The sequence below is a fragment of the Saccopteryx bilineata genome, chromosome X (genome assembly GCF_036850765.1).
Source record: "Saccopteryx bilineata isolate mSacBil1 chromosome X, mSacBil1_pri_phased_curated, whole genome shotgun sequence".
NCBI classification, from domain to species: Eukaryota; Metazoa; Chordata; class Mammalia; order Chiroptera; family Emballonuridae; genus Saccopteryx; species Saccopteryx bilineata.
Window position 1 is genome coordinate 94341571 of NC_089502.1, and position 20825 is coordinate 94362395.

The window sequence follows — 20825 nt, forward strand, 5'->3', positions numbered from 1 at the left end:
ACAGAGTGGATCCTGTTTCCTCAGCGGTCATCTTATACCCCAAAGCTTTTTAGTCTCCATTTTTACTCCTTAGAATTATAAAAGATTTGAGTAGAAGGTTTATAAGTTTCACATTTCAAAGTTCTCTTTTGCAAGTTGGGAAGTTGAAGATGTCTCTAGAACAAGCCCAAGCCAACATTTTATCAACCATATGGGAAGCCAGAAAAATTAATGTTTATGAATAAATGCTTTGGGAATAGGAAATTAATATTCTACTCTTTTCTAGCTAATGTCCCCACAAGCTTTAGTTTCCTCATTTATTAATAGTGCTTGTGTCATAGGGTTGAGGTAAGCATTATATAAGATAATGCATATAAAGAGTTTAGGCCAGTGCCAGACATGGAGAGAGATATTAATCAATGTTAGTAATGATGATGGTGGTGATGATGATGATAAAGAATATGGAGTCTCAAAAAGTATCACAGCATCACAACATAAGTATTTTCAGATAAGAAATCAGATCACATAATCTGCCAAGGTTATTTGAATTTGTTACTGTAGAAGAGAAAATTACTTCTTTGTCACTTACTGGCTACATATATTTTTACTCAATTGCATTGTGTGCATACATGTTTGAAAGTGTACACACATGAAAGCAAATGCTATTGTCTTGTGTCCCTGCCTTGATGGTCAGGAGTTTTGTTTTAGCCCTTTTATAAAAATCTAACACAGCTGTTAATGTTGTATAGTGTAAACAGTAGGTTTTCTATAAATATCTAACGTTTTTATGTGATAAAAAGATCAGTTTGGGCCCTGGCTGGTTGGCTCAGTGGTAGAGTGTTGGCCTGGCATGCAGGAGTCCCAGGTTTGATTCCCAGCCAGGGCACACAGGAGAAGTGACCATCTGCTTCTCCACCCCTCCCCCTCTCCTTCCTTTCTGTCTCTCTCTTCCCCTCCTGCAGCCAAGGCTCCATTGGAGCAAAGTTGGCCCGGGCGCTGAGGATGGCTCCATGGCCTCTGCCTCAGGTGCTAGAATAGCTCTGGTTGAGACAGAGCATCGCCCCAGATGGGCAGAGCATCACCCCCTGGTGGGCATGCTAGGTGGATCCTGGTCGGGTGCATGTGGGAGTCTGTCTGACTGCCTCCCCGTTTCCAACTTCAGAAAAATACAAGAAAAAAATCAGTTTGGCCCTGGCCGGTTAGCTCAGCCAGTTAAGAGTGTTGTCCCAAAACAAGGTTGTGGGTTCAATCCCAGGTCAGGGTACACACAGGAGGCAGCCAAGAAGTGCAGGACTGACTAGAACAACATATGCTTCCCTTTCCCCTCCCTTCTCTTGCCCTTTCTCTCTCTGTCTCTCCACAAATCAATAAAAATTAAGCCCTGGCCAAATAGCTCAGTTGGTTGGAGTGTCGTCCCGGAGTGCAGAGGTTGCCAGTTTGATTCCCTGGTCAGGGCACATACAGAAGCAGTTTGATGTTCCTGTCATATGTCTCTCTCTCTCTCTCTCTCTCTCTCTCCTCTCTCTCTCTCTCTCCTCTCTCTCTCTCTCTCTCCCTGCCTCTCTCTCTCTCTCAAAAAAAAAAAAAAAACAACCCAAACTCTTATACAACATGGTATTAAGAGACTGCAACATTAAGATTTGCATGATGGCCTGCCAAGGGGGTGGTGAAGTGGATAGAGCATTGGACTGGGATGCCAAGGACCCAGGTTTGAGACCCCAAGGTCGTCAGCTTGAGTGCAGGCTCATCTGGTTTGAGCAAAAGCTCACCAGCTTGGACCCAAGGTCACTGGCTCAAGTAAGGGGTTACTCGGTCTGCTGAAGTTCCGCAGTCAAGGCACATATGAGAAAGCAATCAATGAACAACTAAGGTGTCGCAATGCTCAATGAAAAACAAATGATTGATGCTTCTCATCTCTCTGTTCCTGTCCGTCTGTCCCTGTCTATCCCTCTCTCTGACTCTCTCTCTGTCTCTGTAAAAAAAAAAAAAAAAAAAAAAAAAAAAGATTTGCATGATGTTTTCTTTTTAAAGAAAATAATTAAATTAGGAAATAAGGCCTTAAAAACTACCTACACCTGTTGCTTTGACACAGTAGAGGATCCTTTTACTTTGAAAATGGCTCTTAGGTTGATTGGTTTTGAGTTTTTAAAATGCTATCCTCATTTAAGGCATTATTCTTTGTTTTTATGTTACAGGGGAAAACATACCCATTTCGGGGTGCCTTCCCTCCAGTCTGGAACCCAATTGCATATCTGGATTACAACAATCTGTGGCGGACACTGGATAACATGGGAAAAGAGGTAAAATGTGTGTTCAACTTGCACACGATCTTTCTGAAATAACAGTAGCAACTGTTTAATATCCTTCCACATTGCAGGGAACATTGCTCTGGATAATGATTCATATCATTTTCAATATACCTAGCAACTCTGAAAAACTGGCAGATTTCCACTTAACAGATGAGGAAAATTAGTGCCAAGGGGTTATATAATTTCCCCAGGACAGTGCTGCAAGGGAACGGATTCAAACCCAATTCCATCTAATACTAATATTTTTGCGCTTTCCATTCTATGCCACTGAGAATCTATGTGATATATGTTTGCCATGTATCCTACTTATAGTTTTATTACCCATATGTAATGCCAATTTACTTGTGAAGAAGAGAAAAATTTGTTTCCCCAAAGTTTTTGTACTTTATCTCAGGCTTTGTAACTTGACTGTGTCAAACTTAAATTCGGGACTTAAAAGTGTGTTAGTTTTCATAGTAATAAGTATCATCATCAAAATGTATTAATTTATGTATACATATTACATATAATCTATTATATATTTATACATGCATTTATATGTTTCTAGTAGCAGCAGCAGCAGCAGCAGCAGCAGTAATAGTGGTGGTAGCATTGTTCTGGCAACAGCATTAAGGCATTGAATCCAAAGAGTTATCTATCCCAACCTCACCACTAACTCTATGTTGAACTGTATGCCAATCACTCTTTCCAATATGGACAGAGAGAACTGTTTTCAGAGGTTTTTCTTAGAGCATCTTGGCAGGGCAGTGGGCAATAACCATCACACTTGGATATGAGCCCTTTTTTCTCTGCAGATTCCAGCTGATGCACCATGGGATGCCCCACATGCTGAAGAATGGGACAAAATTACGATGAAAGAGCTCATTGATAAAATCTGCTGGACACAGTAATCTTGACTATTTAAAATTCACTTTTATTTTTTATGCTGATTCTTTCTATTCTATCTTGAACTGCAAAATTTTTCTTTATAAGTTATAGGAAAAGAGTTAAGCAGAAACCTAATGATCTTTCAGTCAGTAGCAATATTGAAGGTAGTTAGAGATTTCAGAGCAGGTTTGAACATAAAATGAACCTAAAACATAAAAAAAGTAGGTGAAAGAAGTAGAACTTTTTAAAATGTAAGTGTATGGTTTGCGGTAAAACAGTAATTACATTTTCAGTTTTCTTAGTAGGCAGCTACAGAAGCAATTTGGAAAGATACTAAAGTAATTCCATATAGATATAAAAATAGGAAACTGGAGGGACATGTATATTTTACCAAATAATGTAAACTATATAATATTTTTAAGGAGAATCTGTGTTATTAGCCGAGTCTGTGTTATTACTTATAGATTAGTCAGTCACCATTTGAGGCTACTATGTGAAGGTACTGTACTAAGCACTGAGGAGCGATGGTGAATTGTTAAACAAGGCCCCCTTCCCTTATGGAGTTTGCATTCTTTTAGCAGGAGACTGGCATTATAGACAAAATTATATAATGCTAGGAGAATGACTATAACAGTGAACCTAAAATGCAAGAGAATAAAGGAGATATTCTTTGATGAAGCAGTGTTTTAACAGAAACCCAAAACTTAGAGCATCAACCAAAAAATAAACCATAGAGATGGGAAGAAAACAAGGAAGGGTGGAAGGTGTGGGGGTATGATATCTTTCAGGAATACTTCACAGTGGATAAAGAGACAGCAAAGATGGATAGTGTAAGAGACAGTATATTTTCAGAATGAGTGACAGTGGATGGAAGAAACAAGAAAGGTAGATGGTGTATGCAGATGGTATATTTCAGGAATGAGCCACAGTAAATGGAGGGGGAGACATGAAAGATGGATGGTGTATTTGGATAGTATCTTCCAAGAATGAGGCAGTTGCTAGAGGGAGATAGGAAGAGTAGATGATGTGAGGGATGGTATATTCCAGGAATAATCCTCAGTGCAGAGGAAGAGACAGGAAAGATGGGTGGTGCAGTGGTATGCCATATTCCAGGAGTGAGCGATAATCAATGGGGAAAGACATGAACGGTGGATATTGTGGAGGATTAGTATCTTCTAAAACAGCCACAGTGGATGGGTGAAGACAGAAATGATGGGGAGTATGGAAGAATATTACCTTCCAAGAATGAGCAACAGAAGATGGAGGGAGACAGGAATGATGGATGAAGTGGGGGTGGGGGAGTGGTATCTATCAGGAATGAGCCATAGGGGATGGGGTTTGATAGGACAAGATGATGGTGTAAGAGGATGGTTTCACCCAGGAATGAGCTACTCAGATGGGGGTAGATAGGTAAGGATTAATGTTGTGGGAGGATGGTATCTTCCAAGGATGAACCATCGTACATGTGGGGAGGCAGTAAGGATGGATGGATTGGTGTAATGTCTCTTTCAGTAATGACCCTCAGTTGATGGGGTTAGGGGCTGGAAACAGGAAAGATGGATGTTGTCTGCAGATGGTACCGTCTAAGAATGAGTTAATGAATGGAGTGGGGGATATAGAAAAGTGGTTGGAATGAAGGGGAAGGATCTTCCAGGAATGAGGGAATGATATTTTTCTGCAAGGAGCCACATTGGATGGAGTGGGGGAGAGACAGGAAGGCTAGATGGCAGAGGAGAGGGTCTCTTCCAGGAATGAAGTACAGTGGGTAGGGAGGGAGGGACAAAAAGAGAGATTATGTGTAGGAGTGATATAAACCCAGAATTATCTACAGTGACTGTGGAAGAAACAGGAAAGATATATGACATAGGTGGATGGCAACTTTCAGGAATAAACCACATCTTATGGGGGTATACAGAAAGGTAGGATTCTTTGGGGGAATGGTATCTTCCAGGAATGAGCCACAGTGGGTGGGGGGACGATGAATGGGATGAAGGAGTATATATCTTCAAGGAATGAGATAGTGGATGGAGGGTAGGAGAAAAGACAAGAAATGATTAGAAGATTGGATGCTGTAGGAGATGGTAACTTCCAGGAATAAACCACAATGGATGGGGAGAGAAGGTAGATTGGTATGAGGGATGGTATCTTCCAGGAATGAGCCACAGGGATGGGGGTGGGGTAGGCAGGAAAGCTGGATAATGTGGGGCAGTGGGTATCTTCCAGGAATGAGCCACAGTTGTTGGGGGAGACATAGAAGATGGCATCTATGTTTAGATGGTATTTATAACAATGAGCCACAGTTGATGGGGTGAGAAAGGAACAATGGAAGGTGTGGGAGAATTGGTATCTTCTTGTCATGAAGCAGTTGAAATGGAGACTAGAAGAATGACTAGTGTGAAAGGATGGTGTCCTCCAAGAATAAGCCACATTGAATGGGGAGTAGACAAGAGATTGATGATTTGTGCAGATGGTATCTTCTAGGAATAAGCCACAGTATATGAGACAGACAGAAATGATGGATGGTGTGGAGGAGTGGTTTCTTCCAAGAATGAGTCACAGTGGATTGGGGGAGACAGAAAAGATAGTTGGTGTTTGTAGATGGTATCTTCCAGGAATGAACCACAGTAGTTGGTGTATGTTGAGGGAAACATGAATGGTGTGATAAGATGGTATCTTTCAAGAATCATACCTTGTGGATGGATGCAGACCTGAAAGATGAATGGTGTAAACAATGGTATATTCCAAGAATGAGCCACAGTGAATGGTGAGAGTTACAAAGGGTAGATGGTTTGGAGAAGTTATTTTCCTGGTAGAGAGAAGAGCAAACAGCTTTGGCCCTGATATTAGAAGATCAGCATGTTTTAGCAAAGTATGAACAGTATTCCTGGAGCATAACTATGCTGTGAGAAAGTGATGTAATGAAAGGTATGAGAACTGGTTGAGATGCTGATGGTGCAAGATTAGCCATATTCAAAATTTTTGCCTTTTTCCATGAATACCAATGAAGGGTTGCATGGAGTATTTTTGAGTTTTGAGCTGTTAATAGATTTCATTGGCTATAATTTAGAAAAGCATCAAGAGGGAATATAATATGACTAGGTAGGAGTAATCACAAACAGCCACCACAGTAACTCAGTTGATGGTCACTGGTAGCCTTGACCAGGGTGGGGCAGTGGAAATGGAGAGTAGAGGATCGTTATTCAAATATGTGCGAACAGATATACTTAATTATCCCTGAAAAGTATATTGATCCTTTGAACTGCACTGGGAGTAGCATATTTGAAGCTAACCAATAATTTCCTAAAAGCAAAGGAAAAGTTTATTTTTCCCAAGAGTTAATATATCTATTCATTCAGAAATTGAGTTCATGAGGTTTTTTTTCAAAAGCCATAGAAACATCTTCTAATCATGCTAAATTGTGTTTTTAAAACATGATGTCCGGTAAAGCATATATGTATTTACCTCTGACATCCTCTTTTGTTCCGTGACCAGGACTGCTAGGCAGTTTGCATCTCTCTTTGTGAACATCAATGTAACCTCTGAACCTCATGAAGTGTCTGCCCTGTGGTTCTTGTGGTATGTGAAGCAGTGTGGTGGCACCACTCGGATATTCTCCGTTACCAACGGGGGCCAGGTATGGAGGGTCCATTCGCAAATATAACTTCATTTAAGATCTCTGTCCTCACCCAGATCATGGCCTTAATAATTGCTTCTACATTTTGAAATAGGAATAATTAGCAGCTTGAAACGATCTCAAAAAAACTTTTCTGAAAACAAAATTTTTCATTACCTTTTCTCATTTGTGAAAATAAGTTCACAGCTAAAGAATATTTCAATTTGAATTAATTAGATTTGGGGAATTCAATTATTTCCTTTTGGAGGTAGGTAAAATTAGACTATTTATGTAATAAAATGAAATAATTTACTTCTCAAAATTTCTAGTGTGGTTGCCCCACCATCTGTGGTTTCTGTCTCAGTGGTTTCAGTTATCTGCAGTCAATTAAAGTCTGAAAATATTAAATGGAAAATTCCACAAATAACCAATTCATAAGTTTAAATTGTGCAGTGTTCTGAGAAGCAAAATGAAATCTTACACCCTCCCACTCTGTTCTACCTAGGACTTGAATTGTCCCTTTGTCTAGTGTCTCCCACTTGTTGGCTTGTTGATCACTTAGTAGTCATCTCAACTGTCATGGTTTTGCAGTGCTTCATGTTCAAGTAACCCTTATTTTACTTAATATTGGGCCCAAAATATAAGAGTAGTGATGCTGGCAATTTCAGATATGCCAAAGAGAAGCTGTAAAGTGTAAAACATAATATATATAGTAGTTGGTTCTATCTGCAGTTTCAGGCATCCATTGTGAATCTTGCAATGTATCTCACAGAGATAAAGAGGGGATTACTGTACTTGAGCCTTCTCTGCTCCAGATGTAAGGCTTTTTTGTCCCATTCTGTTTCAGTTACTCTTTTATGTTTACTGTTATATAATGGAAGTCACTATTCATTTTCCTAATTTTCATACTGCTTCATGACCACTCTTTCACTAGTAAATTCTACATTTTGGATTCTAAATTTTTGCTGCCAACTAGAATTTGCCTGACTCCATACTACTTAAGTTAGGGACTCATTAAGCTTATTGGCTGGCCACACAGCAAACCAGTAGTGAGTCCAGAATTTAACCTCTCCAATTTTTCAGCCTCTGAGACTGTTTCATGGCTTTCCCTCACCCAAAGAAAAGAGGTCTTTCTTTTCTAGGAATGTTATGCCTCCATGTGATGAGGTTTAATTAGGAGCAGTTTACTTCTATCTTTACTCTGTTTCATAGTACAAGGTGTAGAGTCTTTCTCTGCTAAGTGAATTATTTCTCTTCTTAGGGGATATCCAGGAGTCCCTCAGTTGTTCTTGTGGCCCCAAGAGTTATCACCCAGTTGACCCTTAGCTTTTGCAGGACAATTGCATTTTTTTGTGTCTTTACTTATAGGCAGAAATAACATTACTGTATACAGCATATATAGGGGTCCTATTTTCTTATCCATGCAGCTACCCTTTGTCTTTTGATTGGATCATTTAATTTAAGGTTACATTTACATTTAAGGTTATTATTGATATGTCATTATTTATTGCCATTTTCTTATTTAAAGCTACATTCCTCTTTTACTATATTCTTTTCCCCCTTTGTTCTGTTTACAACAGGCCCCTTAACATTTCTTGCAGCATTAGTTGGGTTTTACTGAAATCCTTGAGGGTTTTGTTTGTTTGTTTGTTTGTGTGTTTGGGAAGCTTTTTATTTCTTCTTCAATTTTAAATGATAGCCTTGCTAGATAAAGAAATCTTGGTTGTAGGATCTTGTTCTGCATTACTTTGAATATTTCTTGCCATCCCCTTCTGGCCTCAAATGTGTCTGTTGAGAAGTCAGATGTCATCCTTGTGGTGGCTTCTCTGTAGGTAATAGTCTGCTTTTCTCTTACAGCTTTTAGTGTTATTTATCTCTTAGCTTTGTTATTTTAATTATGGTGTGTCTTGGTGTAGATTTCTTTGGGTTTCTCTTTAATGGAATTCTCTGTGCTTCTTGAACCTGTGTGACTATTTCCTGCATCAATTTAGGGAAGTTTTGGCTATGATTTCTTCAAACAGGATCTGTATCCCTTGTTCTTTCTCTTCTTCAGGAACCCCTATGATGCAGATGTTATTTCTTTTCATGTGTCACAGAGCTCTCTTAGAGTGTCCTCTGACTTTTTAAGTCTCTTTTCTTTTTGCTGCTCTGCTTTTGTGCCTTCGTTTATATTGTCCTCTAACTCACTGATTGGATTCTCAGCTTCATCCATCCTTCTTTCAATTCCTTCCATTGTGGTCTTCATTTCTGATATTGTATTTGTCATTTCTGACTGATTCTTTTTTATTATTTCAATGTCCTTTTTTATATTTGCTGTCTCTTTATTTAGGTGCTCATTATGTCCATCTATTGTTTTTCTAAGATTTTTTAGCATCCTAAAAATCATTATTTAAAACTCTACATTTGGTAATTTGGTTATATCCAACTTATTGAAGTCCTTTTCTGGGAATTTCTCTTGATTCGTTTGGGTTGCATTTCTCTGCCTTCCCTTTTTGTCTGTGCATAAGAAGGGTGTGGCCACTGGAGCCCAATGGGTTTGGCTTCTGTGTTTCCTAGGTGTGGTATGTCTGCAGGCCCACCACCCCCTCAGGCATTCAAGTATGGGTGCTGTCGGCACCTGCCTGCTGCATCAGTCACTGTGGTTTCTGCCTCTCCTCCATGGGTGGTGCTGTGTTCACTTGCCAGGGCTACAAGGCCTGCCAGCTTCGGCCTTCACCCCACCCCCATGGGTATAGCTGCACCTGTGCACCAGTCTGGGGCCAGAAACCTCGGCACTGTGGGTGGGGCTGTGCACCCCTGCTTAGCTGCGTGTCTCCGCTGGTTTCCCGGCTTTCTTCTTGACCCTGTCAGTGGGACTGCAGGCGGGACCTGCTCTTGCTCACCCAGCCTGCAGCTGGGTCATACCGCTTTTGTGCACCTATTCTTCCCCCATGGCTGTCCTTAGCCTCCAACCCTGCTGAGTGGGACTGAGCTCACACTGAGCCTCAGTCATGGCCAGCCTGGCTTCCACCCCCGCCAACAGGACCACAATTTTGTTTATTTTATTTTATTTTTTTACAGATACAGAGAGAGAGTCAGAGAGAGGGATAGACAGACAGGAATGGAGAGAGATGAGAAGCATCAATCCTCAGTTTTTTGTTGCCAACACCTTAGTTGTTCATTGACTGCTTTCTCATATGTGCCTTGACCGTGGGCCTTCAGCAGACTGAGTAACCCCTTGCTCAAGCCAGGGGCCTTGGGTCCAAGCTGGTGAGGTTTTTGCTCAAACCAGATGAGCCTGCGCTCAAGCTGGTGACCTCGGGGTCTCGAACCTGGGTCCTCCGCATCCCAGTCCGACACTCTATCCACTGTGCCACTGCCTGGTCAGGCAGGACCGCGATTTTATATCCCACTGCCTACCGCCCTCCTACGGGCCCTCAGCAGTGTGGTTGGGGGCGATGCAGTTCAGACCTTAGCACTCAATACTGTATCCCTGATGGCTTCTTTCTTCTAAGCTACTCTGCTCTAAATGCTGTGGGAGAACTTGTTTGGCTGGTGTCCTGCTTCCCTTTGCTGGTATTGCTGTTTCCAGAGGAAATTTTCACTTTAGATTTGGGGAGTGACTCAGCCCAGGGGTTAGGGTGGCTATCCATCAAAGTGTTTCTCCCTGTGCCTTCTAGATTACACTCTCTTACTGCTACTCTGGACCTCTCATTTCTCTCCATCCCCCAGAGTCTCAGGTGAGTGGTTGTAAAAGAGGTTTTCTGTGTGGTCCCTTTAAGAAGAATCCTGGGTCTGAGAAATCTGTCTCTTTCTCACAAACAGTATCCTGGCTTGTTTCACAGCTAAATACTGTCTGTACACCTCTTCTCGGTTCTGGGGCTGCAGGCTGGGGCTTTGTTTCTGAGGCCCAGGTCCCTCCCCTCTTTGCTAAACTCACTTCCTGCCATGTGAGTCCTTCTGAGTTGCCATTCACTTTGGGGAGCTGGGCAGCCTTCTCTGTATTTCCGCTTTTCCTACCGGTCTCAGTGTGGCTTCTTCAGTGTTCCTTGGTTAAAGAGTCCTCTTAGTTTAGTCCAAAGTTGGTTTTTCCAGATGATGGTTCTTAAAATTAAGTTGTAATCCATTTTGTTTCTGGGAGGTGGAAGTTGGTATGTCCGCCTACTACATCGCCATCTTGCCCGCTTTGTTGTGTTGTTACGTTCTAGATTATGATTTTCCAAATGTGTTAGGATAGGTACGTGACTTAGGCTAGGTTGTGTTTCAACTTACACCAAGATCGGGTTACATCACTATTGTAGGAACAGAACTGTGTTGTAATCGAGGACCCCACGTATTTAACAGTGTTTGGAGAAATAGGCAGGTGCTTAGCTTTCACCCTTCTGCCCCCCACATTGAAACTTCAAGACATTTTTTGCAAAAAGTCACTCAGTAAGCCTGTTTTCTTAGATAACATTTTAATCTACCTAGCAAATTGTAGCTGGGGCTTTGAGAAACCACAGGGAGTAAAAACTATACCCCCATTTCAATTAAACTAGAAAGAATTAGTAATAAAAAAGAACCCATATACCTTGGGAGAAGCACAGCACTTATCCTTTCCCAGGATTCCCTCCATGTCCTGCGTTCTTGTGCATTTGAAGTCTACAGACTTATTGATATTTCCATTCAGTCAAGGGACCACTGGTATTAGGGTAACATTTCTTTTAATTCTGTGACTTTATAAACTAGTAACAGCTTTTCATTGCCAGGAACTGCAGGGCATAATCGAGGTCTCTTTTGAGAGACTTTGCCCCTGATTTAATTAATTATTCCAACAGTTAAGTGTACAGAGGGTGGAGGTATGGCCTTTGACTTTCTAGAGATTTTCTAATCAGTGGCAAATATGATATTCTCTTCTTGAGTTTTTACAGTGTTTGCTGCCTATCTTCTCCTGTAGGAACGGAAGTTTGTAGGTGGATCTGGTCAAGTGAGTGAAAAGATAATGAACCTCCTAGGAGACAGAGTGAAGCTGAGGCATCCTGTCACCTCTATTGACCAGACAGGTGACAACATCATCATAGAGACGTTGAATCGTGAAGTTTATCAGGTAATTCAGTTTAATCAAAAGCAGCATATATTAAATAGGCCTTGTATCTTCTGTAGTTTCTAACTAAACATAACCCAAGCAGTGACATAATTAATGCTGGCATGTTTCCAAGTTAGTCTTCCAAATAACCAGCATTGGTTGATATACCTTACTGTTGTTTTGGGGGTTTTCTTTGTTTTGGTTTGGTTTGGTTTCATTTTTTGCCTCAGTGTCCTCATTTTGTATGCTGTTAGTGCTCAGTATGATTCAAAATGATAAATATCATTTTTACAACTTCTGCAAATACTCTAGACTCATGTTTGATGTGGCATTTTGTGTTTGTGTCTTTTAGTGCAACTATGTGATTATTGCCATCCCTCCAACTCTGATATCTAAGATTCACTTTAGTCCAGAAATGCCAACTGAGAGAAACCAGTTAGTCCAACGTCTTCCAATGGGAGCTATCATTAAATGTATGATGTATTACAAGGAAGCCTTTTGGAAGAAGAAGGGTAGGCTGCATTTATTTATTTTTAAATTGTATTAAGACTGAACAGAAAAAAAGGTAAGCCCTTTTAAATTGGTAGAGAAAGGAGCAGAAATCTTAATTTGTTCATTCCTCATACATAGCCCCTTATAACACAAAAAGACCCCGAGAACACTTACTGGCAATGAAAGGAAAGGAAGAGATCCCACTAGTTGCAAGGCCACCATTACCCTAGCTCCTGGCAAATGTCCTCCCACTTACTCTTCATGAGCAGAGTGAGTCAAAGGGGTATCATAGAAAGAGCACTGCTTTGAAGTCACACATTCCTAGATTTCACTTTCTACTAGCTGTGTGGCTGTGGTGTGAGACATCATCTCTCAGCATCAGTCTCTTTGTGTAAAATTATAACAGTGTGACCTACTGTCAGGTTATGTGAGGATTAAATGAGGCAGGGTCTGAGAAGATACAGTGGTTATTGTTGACAAACCTTCTGCTCATACTTGAAGGATTCCTTCCTGCCACTTCTTTCATGAGTTTGAGGTGATTCCCTCTAATGCACTCCTCTCTTTCCCTGTGTATTCCAGGGCACTAAAATTGTGGTATTTGTCATATATTACCTTTATGTAAAGGTGATCGAGATGGATAATTTTCCATGTGTCTGGGTAAACAGATATCTTGTATAGTCAAGTGTGTGTATTTGATAGGAAATAACTTCTGGGGTTGGGCCAAAGATGAATACTTTTAAGTTTTGCTTTTCTCTTAGCAAAATAATTACACACACACACACACACACACACACACACACAAATTTTCTTTCTAAATCTCTGATGAGGCCAGGCTCAATATTCTATTGATTTTTTTCTGGTTAAGACTACTGTGGTTGTATGATCATCCAAGATGAGGAGGCTCCAATTTCGATAACCCTGGATGACACCAAGCCAGATGGATCATTGCCTGCTATCATGGGGTAAGTTCGAGCTGGTGTTCTGTATTTTCCAAATGGTGTTGGTGTATGAGTGTGGACACTAGCAAGAGCATATTGTTTTGGTATTGAGCTCAAGCAATGATAAATAATCCTACATAAATACATCATGTTTATATATTACAATATTAGAATAATGTTTCTTATGTAGCACAAGAACACTGGGAAGCTTTAATAAATTTGATATCATTTGAACTTGTGCCCATATATTTCTTTCTCCCATAAAATTTATATATTAAGGACAATGAAAGAAGCAACTATATAGTTGGTATGGTACACTACTCTGCCTAGAGACAGAATGTTCACAACCATTCTGGAATGAGTACTTTTTAATTCTATAAAATCCTATGAAGTTAGGGTTTTGGGGATTTATCTTTTTCTTCATTCCAAACATTGCTATATGGCAAGTGTTAATATATTCATTATTTCCCTGGGATATAAGATAGATGACCAACTAGGAAGTGCAGTTTGAAAGAGAGCCAGGTTTCAGGTTGATGGCCCTTTTTCTAGTAGGTCACTCCAATGCTGTCCTTTACCAGGGATTGTCCAAGGAGGAATTCTGTGTCTGGAAGAGGAGAACTCTTCCTCTCTCCTCCCAATTCCACACACAGTTGCTCTTCCCTTTGAAGACTAGGGATCAAGGGAGAAAAGAGGGCTCCCAAATATTGCTAATGAGAACCACAGCCTCCCAATTTTCATGTCTTTTATCCCTCCCCAAAGCTATACAAATGAGCTATTTATTCAACCACGTGGCAACAAAAGAGCATAGCTTATATAATAGCCAAGTGACTTTTAGGGCCCACTGATTTTCCCTTTACCCCCTGGGAGAGTTGACCCATGCAAATTGTATCATTGAAGAGAAATTACAAAAACAAAAGAAACAGACACATGACCCAAGGGACTTAGAAAACGAGCTGTGCTACCAGACTCCCACCAAATCATTTCGTAACCACTTCTCTGGTTCTAAAATATAAGAAACAGCCTGACCTGTGGTGGCGCAGTGGATAAAGCGCTGACCTGGAAATGCTGAGGTCGCCGGTTTGAAACCCTGGGCTTGCCTGGTAAAGGCAGATATGGGAGTTGATGCTTCCAGCTCCTCCCTCTGTCTCTCTCCTCTCTAAAAATGAATAAATAAAATAAAGAAAAAATTAAAAAAAAAAAAAAAAAAAAAGAAACAGCATCAGCCTCCCTGGGAAGGCAGGTGCTCACAACATAATGACCACAGTAACAATACATCCTCTTCATGTCTAACCACTCTGAGGAGGAAAGGATACAGATTGTTTCTGCAGTTTAGAATCACCTTCTCTATGCCAAAGGAAAAACAAGAGGGTGAGGTAGAGATTTTAGAAGACTTAATCAAGATCAGTCCACTGTGGATGCAAGAACACTGGTGTTCTTCTTGCCCTGGATTAGCTATTGCAGCATCTACTCTTTTTGGCTTTCTTCAGCTTTATTAGCAAGGACATGTATGGCAGAAGCCTTCCAGATGGTAATGAGGTTATTTAGGAAATTTCTAAAAAGTTTTATTGGAACAATTGCCTCCACCCTGTTCTTGTCGTGAAACTATATTGCTTCCTCCATGCTCTTTGCTCTGGGCAAAGAAAGTCTTGAAGACAGGAGTATTAACTGCCCAGTACTGTGTTTGATAATTAGTGCCTTTTGGAAACTAGAAAGCAATTTGTACTTTGGACCTGTGAAATGTACCCAACCCAAAGCCAACGTGTTTGTTTCCCTCATAAAACACCAAAGAAACTTAAAGGATAATTGTCCATATAAAAGTAGAACAAAGAGATTATTTCATTCTCGAAATGAGATTCAACAGAAATAGCCAACACTAACTGCCCTTTAGAAAAGGAACTGTAAAAAGCACCCAAGATATAAAAAAGGTTTTCAGCTAAATGACTTAATCTGTCATCAGATATTGGTGATTTTTACTGAAATAATTGTATAAGTCTAAAATGATTGGTTCTTGCATAAACCTGAAATTTAACTAAAATTCTTATTAGCAAGCCATAACATACTATGTTAAATCAAGTGAAATTATAATTATATCCCATAAAGTACAATAGTTTAAATTTCTTAAAATAGTCTATAACTTCCTCTGAAATACTACTTTTTGGATTAAGACAGATATATTTTTTGTGTCTTTGCTTCCCAGAATGATCTCAAATAGCAACTCTAAAGGAGTTGGAATCAAATTGAGAAAGTTTAATTTGGGGGTGAGGGAGAGGATGAAATACCTGTTTTTTCAGCCCTTATGTTTTCAGTCCTACTCTGCTTGTCTTTATTTTTTATTTATTTTTTGTCTAGAACAAAAAAGAAATACAATTTTAAATTTTATTTTAATGGAGAAATAATTTCATTGTCTCTTAGCTCATTTGGATTTTTTTTCATTTGGATTTTTGAAAGAAATATTTTCTAGTAATAGTATAATATAACCAAGGATTTCTTGTCATAATTCAGTTCTTTAAAATATACATGTTATTAGTGATATCAGTATAGTAATAGAATCTGTTTGATTAAAAGGAAGCAGATAGGTTATAACTGAATGTTACTGAGTTACTAAATTCGGGGAATATGCTAGGTGAATTTCCCAGGAAGCCAACTCTGAGATAGAAGTTTCAGTGCAGGAGGTTCATTGGGAATACTCTGGGAATCACTGCCTGTGGGGAAGGGAAGGAATCAGGATCAGAGGGAGAGATTGGTTTCCAGTGTTGATTCAGCGGAGGCCTAAACCATCCCACAGTCATCTCTGGAGCTAGGTGATCTTTCACAGTTGTCCTGCATTGAGGCAGGGGGATGGACCCTGGAACACACTATACTCCCAAGCTAATCATTCTGGGAAGAGGCAGGGGATCTTAAAGCAGGCAGTCCTCTGCCTCAGTGTATAATTGCTGGAGAACGGTTCAGCTATGAACTAAGGGCAATGAGTGCTTGGTCCTGATGAGAAATCTGGGTGGCCCACTGTGCATCTACTATAGACATTTATTTATATTTGTTTTTCCAGTTTTTATCAAGTATTTGGCAGAAGACAATAGGCATACCAGGATAATCATTTAATGCAACATTAATTTTTCTGACATTAGATTTCTTACTACATGCCAAAAACTGTGCCATACTTTGGAGGTAAAATATTGAGTAGGATGCCACCAGTCATTTAAAAGCCCACAGCCTAGCAGGGTTTTAAATATAAAGGCAGACCAAAGACAGCACAGCATTTGTTCTAGTAAAGGGGAATATTGGGAGGGTGTGGGAGATTTCATTGATGCTGTTTAGATGGAGGCAAGAACAATTTAAAAAGAAGAGGCAACTCTTAAGATAAACCATTGTCAGCTAATCGTTCCAATGTAACTTCTCTCTCCAGCTTCATTCTTGCTCGAAAAGCTGTCCAGCTAGCTAAACTCCATAAAGATGAAAGGTAAGAATTTACTCTTAAAACACATGTAACAGGTTAGCTTCATATTGTGCCTGTTGCACTAACAACATAATAGCATTATAAAAGAAAACATTAATTCACTAATATTCTCAAAATCCTAGTAAATCAACCTTTTTGTACTTTGCTAGAGCCCCCCTCGACACAGTCCTTGCTCATAAGCATATATTAATTTAGTTTTGCATATTTGTTTTTATTTTACAGTGGTTGAGAGGTTAGGGTTTCCCTATAAGATGGATGGAGAAAAATCATAGAAGATTTTAGCTGTGAAACAAACTTTAGAGACCCAGTCCCAGCCTGACCAGGCGGTGGTGCAGTGGATAGAGCATCAGACTGGGATGTGGAGGACCCAGGTTCGAGACCCCAAGGTCGCCAGCTTGAGCGCTGGCTCATCTGATTTGAGCAAGGCTCACCAGGTTGAGCCCAAGGTCGCTGGCTTGAGCAAGGGGTCAGTTGGTCTGCTATAGCCCCCCGGTCAAGGCACATATGAGAAATCAATCAATAAACAACTAAGGTGCTGCAATGAAGAATTGATGTTTCTCATCATTCTCCCTTCCTGTCTGTCTGTCCCTAGATGTCCCTCTCTCTTACTCTGTCTCTGCCACAAAAAATAAAATAAAATAAAATAAAAAAATAGAGACCCAGTCCCAGTCACCATGCAAGACCATTATTATCTCTTTACCAAGGTTCTCAGACATGCACTCTTTCTGAAAAGCAAATCCATACATATGTGTTTCAACCTGTTTCAACTTATGTACATAAAAGTATTCCCCTTTTATTAGGGGAATTCTCTAGATTGTCTAGGACACAGTTCTGATGTTTCCTTCTCCTAAGAGCTTCCTCATATAAAAGAATTTAAAGACAATATTTTTTTTCTTTCTCTCTTTCTCCCTTGTTCTTTTGTTTTGTTTTATTTTGTTTTGTTTTGCCTTGGAATCATTTGTTCAAATATAATCTTACCTGGAACAGTTACTTGGCTGTTGGGGAGCTGCCTCTGGGAATTTTTGGACTTCTCTTTATGGTAGCCCAAAATCCTTTGTTAGCTTTTGAAGAGGACCAGTAAACACACCAATATATACTCCTTTCTGCATTTAATTTAAACATTAACAGAAAATCCATTAGTAGCCCTTGCTTTGAGAGTTATTAAGATGACCTTGGAAGTGAAAAAAAGGATGCAGAGGTTCCCACACTTGCACATGAGTTCGTTTATTTGAACTACCATGAGATTTGATGCCAAGAAGTGAACAATATATTTCAGTATCTACCTACTCACTTGACAGAGTAAGAATTGTGGGTCCGTGTTAGGGAATGATTTGGCCAAAGCTCCACATCTAGCTTATGACAAAGTCAGGAATAGCATCTAATATGTACTTTCTTTCATTACATCACACTAAGCTTGACATTTTCTTTTGGATTTCCTGATTTCCCTACTTATTAAGAATAAAATAAATACCAGTCCAGGTGTAGACATTTGGTTGTGATTCCACATGGTGACTGAATTTCCCAAAAATTTTTATAAGACAAGACATTTAGAAGTCTGAATATGTCATTGACTGTAGCAATAGTTTCCAAAACTGACTGCATCAAAATCTCCCACAGAATGTTTGATCTGGTGCACACACACATACTGGAATATTACACAGCAATAAGAAAGAATAAAATCTTGCCACCTGTGATAACCTGGATGGACCTAGAGAATATTATACTAAGCAAGATAAGTCAGAGCAAGATAAATAATGTATGGTTTCGCTTATATGTCAATCTAAAACAAATAAACCAAAACCAAATAGACTCATAGTAACAAACATCAAAGGGATGGTTACCAGAAAGGAGTGGTGGAGGGGAATGGATAAAAAGAGGGAAGGGAATATAGTCAATAATATTATAATAAATTGACATAGTGACAGATGATTACTAAAATTAGTAGGGTGATTACATTATAAGGTATTAAAATGTTAACTCTGTTGTACATCTGAAACTCATATAACCAATATAAGATTGTATACCAACTATACTTAAATTTTAAAAAAGAATGTTTGGAAAATGTATTTTTTTTCTGGGGCTGATAGATCATGATTTAGTAGGTTAGGGGTGGGACCTGAGTATCTGTATTTTTAACAAGTTTTTCAAGTGACTGTGATGAGCAGCCTGATTTAGAAACCAGTGGCAAATTCAATAATAAAATGTTTTATATAGTGACCTCTTTTGGCCATCATTAAAATATGTTGTATCATTTTTTAGAGTCTAACTAATAAGTTAGTGCAATCCTCCAACATCTTTGTGTTACATACTTTTACAAAAAAAAAATTTAATTTTAATAAGAGGAAGGAATGGGGAAGAGAATTTCCAGATACATTTGTATGAACTTATTCTTAACTCATCTAATATGAAATGCAGTAAATAATGACATTAATTTTTATTATAATTGATTAATCATTCATGAATGAAAAATTAGCTGCAATGTATGATGATTAGATTTTAGGTTTCACTCAGTTTAAAAAGATTTTATTACATATTCAAAAAAATGAGTTAAACCTCATTAAGCATTTCAGAATGATTGTCAAAGCTTTTGTTTTCTATTTCACTCAAAATGTTGGCATTATTCCTTGTTACCTTATGCGAAGTAGGTAAGAATCTGTCATCTGTACCATAGAGGGTACCATACTAAGCTGAGAATGAATATTGATTCATAAATTTTTATTGAAAACTTACTACAGGTGCAATGCTCAGGAGAGTTGAGCCTCAACCCTGTCATTAATTAGCTGAGCGATGTGGAACAACTCTTTTCAGTACACTGTGCCCCAATCTCCTCGTCTCTGAAAGGAGGGCTTGCATTAGAGAGAGATAGACAGAAAGGAAGTAGTTTTGAGACTTCTTCCACTTCAGCCTTTCCATTATGATTATTTTTTTTAAAGTTTCTTTTTTTAATTTTTATTTATTTATTTATTCATTTTAGGGGGGGAGAGAGAGAGAAAGTGAGAGAGAGAGAGAAAGGGGAGGAGCAGGAAGCATCAACTCCCATATGTGCCTTGACCAGGCAAGCCAGGGTTTTGAACCGGCAACCTCAGTGTTTCCAGGTTGATGCTTTATCCACTGCGCCACCACAGGTCAGGCCCATTATGATTATTAATCTGTAGTTTAAACAGCTCCTTGAAGTGAAACCAAACTTTTCCTGTTTTATTGGAATTTGAATAGCCACCTAATTGTATGACATCAGTTTGTATGATGTTGTATGACAACACCTTAGGAGTGGCATTTGCCTCTCCCTTATAACCTTTCATGGTAGAATGGTAGCATTAAGCAGTGTTTATAGTTCTACTCATCCTCCTCCTGTTAACACTGAGTATCCACAAGATGGACGTTAAAAGAGTTATACAAAGGGTGTAAATGTGAGCATTTGAATAAATTTATACGGTTACATTTTATCCAATATTATTCAAAGACACTAGGGACACATTTTAAAAATATTTTTCTAATGTAATTTACCACATAAAATTGTCATCTTTTAGCCTGAGCAGGCGGTGGTGCAGTGGATTGAATGTCAGACTGGGACGCAGAGGACCCAGGTTCAAAACCCTGAGGTCGCCGGCTTGAGCATAGGCTCATCTGGTTTGAGCAAGGCTTACCAGCTTGAGCCCAAGGTCGCTGGCTTGAGCAAGGGGCCACTTGGTCTCCTGTAGCCCCCTAGTCAAGGCACATATGAGAAAGCAATCAATGAACAACTAAGGTGCTGCAATGAAGAATTAATGCTTCTCATCTCTCTCATCTTTCTCCCTGTCTGTCTGTCCCTATTTGTTCCTCTCTCTGTCTCTGTCACAAAAAAAAATTGTCATCTTTTAAAATCTACTTTATTACTAATAAGTATAACATTCCCTTTCCTCCCTCCCCTGTTCCCCCATCCCCATTTTTGGCCATTTGTCTCTTCAGCTTTTGATGCTTGCCTTGCAAATTTCAATTAAACTCTTTGCCACATTTTTAGAAAGTCTTTTTTCCTGTTGCTTGTTAGCCTATAACAAATATTTTGGAGTCAATGTTTAAACTATGTAAAGACTAAAGAAGGTAAATACCAAAAGTATATAACTGCATCTCGTGAACCTGTTTCAACAAATCC

The 20825-nt window shown here is 39.4% G+C and overlaps 1 protein-coding gene across 1 annotated transcript in view; it reads left to right on the forward strand.

Moving 5' to 3' along the window:
* MAOA (monoamine oxidase A) overlaps positions 1-20825 on the forward strand; it is a 66298-nt gene that overhangs the window by 38157 nt on the left and 7316 nt on the right. The window contains exons 4-10 of the mRNA XM_066248865.1: positions 2175-2279; positions 3083-3174; positions 6648-6789; positions 11684-11833; positions 12165-12324; positions 13170-13266; positions 16646-16699. Coding sequence (XP_066104962.1) covers positions 2175-2279; positions 3083-3174; positions 6648-6789; positions 11684-11833; positions 12165-12324; positions 13170-13266; positions 16646-16699 — 800 coding nt within the window. The remainder of the gene's footprint in view (positions 1-2174; positions 2280-3082; positions 3175-6647; positions 6790-11683; positions 11834-12164; positions 12325-13169; positions 13267-16645; positions 16700-20825) is intronic.